Consider the following 2,425-nt stretch of genomic DNA (forward strand, 5'->3'; position numbering starts at 1 on the left):
TATCTATCTATCTATCTATCTATCTATCTATCTATCTATCTATCTATCTATCTATCTATCTATCTATCTATCTACAATGATTTTTTTTTTCAATTGTAAAGTCAGGCTAAATGACAATAATCAAAATAGTTTAACATGTTTACAATATCTTAGCCAATCTGTGCTGGATGTTTTTGTCATCAATCACAGTCCATGGAGCAATAAAAATATTTGTCCTTAAGTCTCATTGCAATATATCACGTGCAAAGTGTGCACTTCAGTCTGAGAGAGTGTTTGCATCTGCAGGTGTCACTTCATGTTCCCGTCGGCTTGTGGTTATTGACGTCGAAAGGTTCAGCCAGCAGCAGAGGGCTCAGACAAACACAAGAACTGATAATAGACAAGTGTTTCTGACACTGAACTGGTTTCTTCAACATGGCTGGTGAGTTAGATTCTTGGTTTAATCTACATTTTACAATAACAAAAAAAAAACTGTTACAGCAATTTGTAAACTTTCTTCAATATCTGCATCTTTTCAGTTCACTTAGACATTTTATTTACAAGTTCATGATTATTTTATGAGGAAAACATACAAACAAACGAAAACACTGTTTTACTGAAGAACAATTATTTTTGTCTTTTAGAATCAAAACCAACAAGAATTGTTCTCCTGGGGAAAACTGGAGCTGGAAAAAGCAGTCTTGCTAACACCATATTTGGAGAAAAACTGTTTGAAGTTCTCCCTGGATTCATATCTGGAACAAGTGTTTGTGAAGCCAAAACCAAATCTGTCAATAGCAGAAAAATCACTCTGGTTGATACACCTGGGTTCTTTGACACAAACAAAACTGAAGAGGAGTTAAAACCTGAGATAGTGAGGTGTATCACAGAGTGCTCACCTGGGCCTCATGCTTTTCTCATTGTGCTCAAAGTGGAGAGATTTACAGACCAGGAGGCAGATATAATCCACAGAATGACCAAATACTTCTCCGAAGATGTGTACAAGTATACAACAGTTGTTTTCACTAATGGTGATGAGCTCCCTGAAGGAGAGAAAATCGAGGATTTAGTGAGTCAAAATAAGTATTTGAGTGATTTAATAGAAAAGTGTGGAGGGCGGTGCCAAGTCATTGATAACAAACACTGGAACAATGACCCAAAAGACAAATGCAGAAGCAATGAGTACCAGGTGGAGGAAATACTTAAATCAATAGAGAAGATAGTGGATGCAAACAATGGAGACTGCTACACCAACGAGATGCTGCAATTAACTGAGAAACTGATTCAACAAGAAGAGAAGATGATTGCAGAGTCCTCAGAAAACAAGTCAGGAGAAGAAATCAGGAAAGAAGCTAAAAAGAGAGTGAATAAAATTCTTATCCAAGCAACAGGTATAACAGTCGGTGCACTGCTGGGAGCTTTACTTGGAGTAACAACAGCTGTTGCAGGTGTTATTGCACTGTTAATAAGTGTGGTGAAACCAACAACGGGAATAGCAGTAGTAGTAAAAGTGAAAGCAGGAGTAGCAACAGGAGCAGTAGCAGGAGCAGCAGCAGGAGCAGCAGGAGTGGAAGCAGGAGCAGCAGGAGTAGCAGCAGGAGCAGCAGGAGGAGCCATAGGAACAGGGCTTATTGCAGGAGGTGCAGTAGTAGGTGGTTTAGCTGCTGTAGGAGCTGGGTTTGGTGGTTATGTAGGACATCAAGCAGCTCAAACAGCTGAAACTCCACAGGAAGCAGCAGAAATGGCTGCAAAGGCTGTGTGGTCTGAAGGACTGAAAACTGTAAAAGGAGCTTACAATTTAGCATCACAGCTTAACAAAGAAGTAAAATACTCTTAAAAGAGGATTTAAAAAGTAACACTCCCCACTGACTGCAAATTTAAATATTTAATCACTTGACTAATAGTGTTCAATCCATCAACACAAAAAGTAAAAAAGTAACAAAATTACAATCAAAAATAGGAGTTTTCAGCTGTTTTATGTTCACATAGGTGTAGCATGAAAGAGCACTCTTCTGACAACGACCTCTTGACCTGAAGTCAGTTTTTCTAATAGAACTGAAATAATGTGTTTAAAGTTACCTTTGACATAAATACTGTCTAATGTTGCTTTAATGTTCACTGTCTTTCAATATCTAGATCAGCTACAGGCTGACAAAATGTTAATACAGTTCGTTTAATCTTTAGAAAAAAAATTAACTAAGTTTCCTTTATTTCATTATTATGTTTTATGTATAAATATTGTTGCTTTGTTGTGTGACAATAATTATAGCAATTACTATGATAAAAATCACTGAACGTTTTAATATGTTTTAACTAATGATGCATGGGCATAGATTACAATTTGTAGCTGAGCTTAATCTCAAAATTATTTTCAATCAACTGCAATGATTTTTTCAAATAAATTATTACTCTACCATGTCTGAATGTGTACATTTGTATGTTGCAC

The 2,425-nt window shown here is 36.6% G+C and overlaps 1 protein-coding gene across 1 annotated transcript; it reads left to right on the forward strand.

Annotated features, from left to right (window-relative positions):
- Positions 1-709: 709 nt before the first annotated feature.
- LOC106511485 (GTPase IMAP family member 7-like) lies at positions 710-1,408 on the forward strand (the record flags this gene model as incomplete). Its single annotated transcript, XM_014000237.1, has 1 exon — positions 710-1,408. A coding segment is annotated over one exon (699 nt), but the record flags the coding sequence as incomplete, so codon positions are not given.
- Positions 1,409-2,425: the final 1,017 nt, after the last annotated feature.

The sequence above is a fragment of the Austrofundulus limnaeus genome, unplaced genomic scaffold, assembly GCF_001266775.1.
Source record: "Austrofundulus limnaeus strain Quisiro unplaced genomic scaffold, Austrofundulus_limnaeus-1.0 Scaffold2838, whole genome shotgun sequence".
In the NCBI taxonomy this organism is placed as follows: Eukaryota; Metazoa; Chordata; class Actinopteri; order Cyprinodontiformes; family Rivulidae; genus Austrofundulus; species Austrofundulus limnaeus.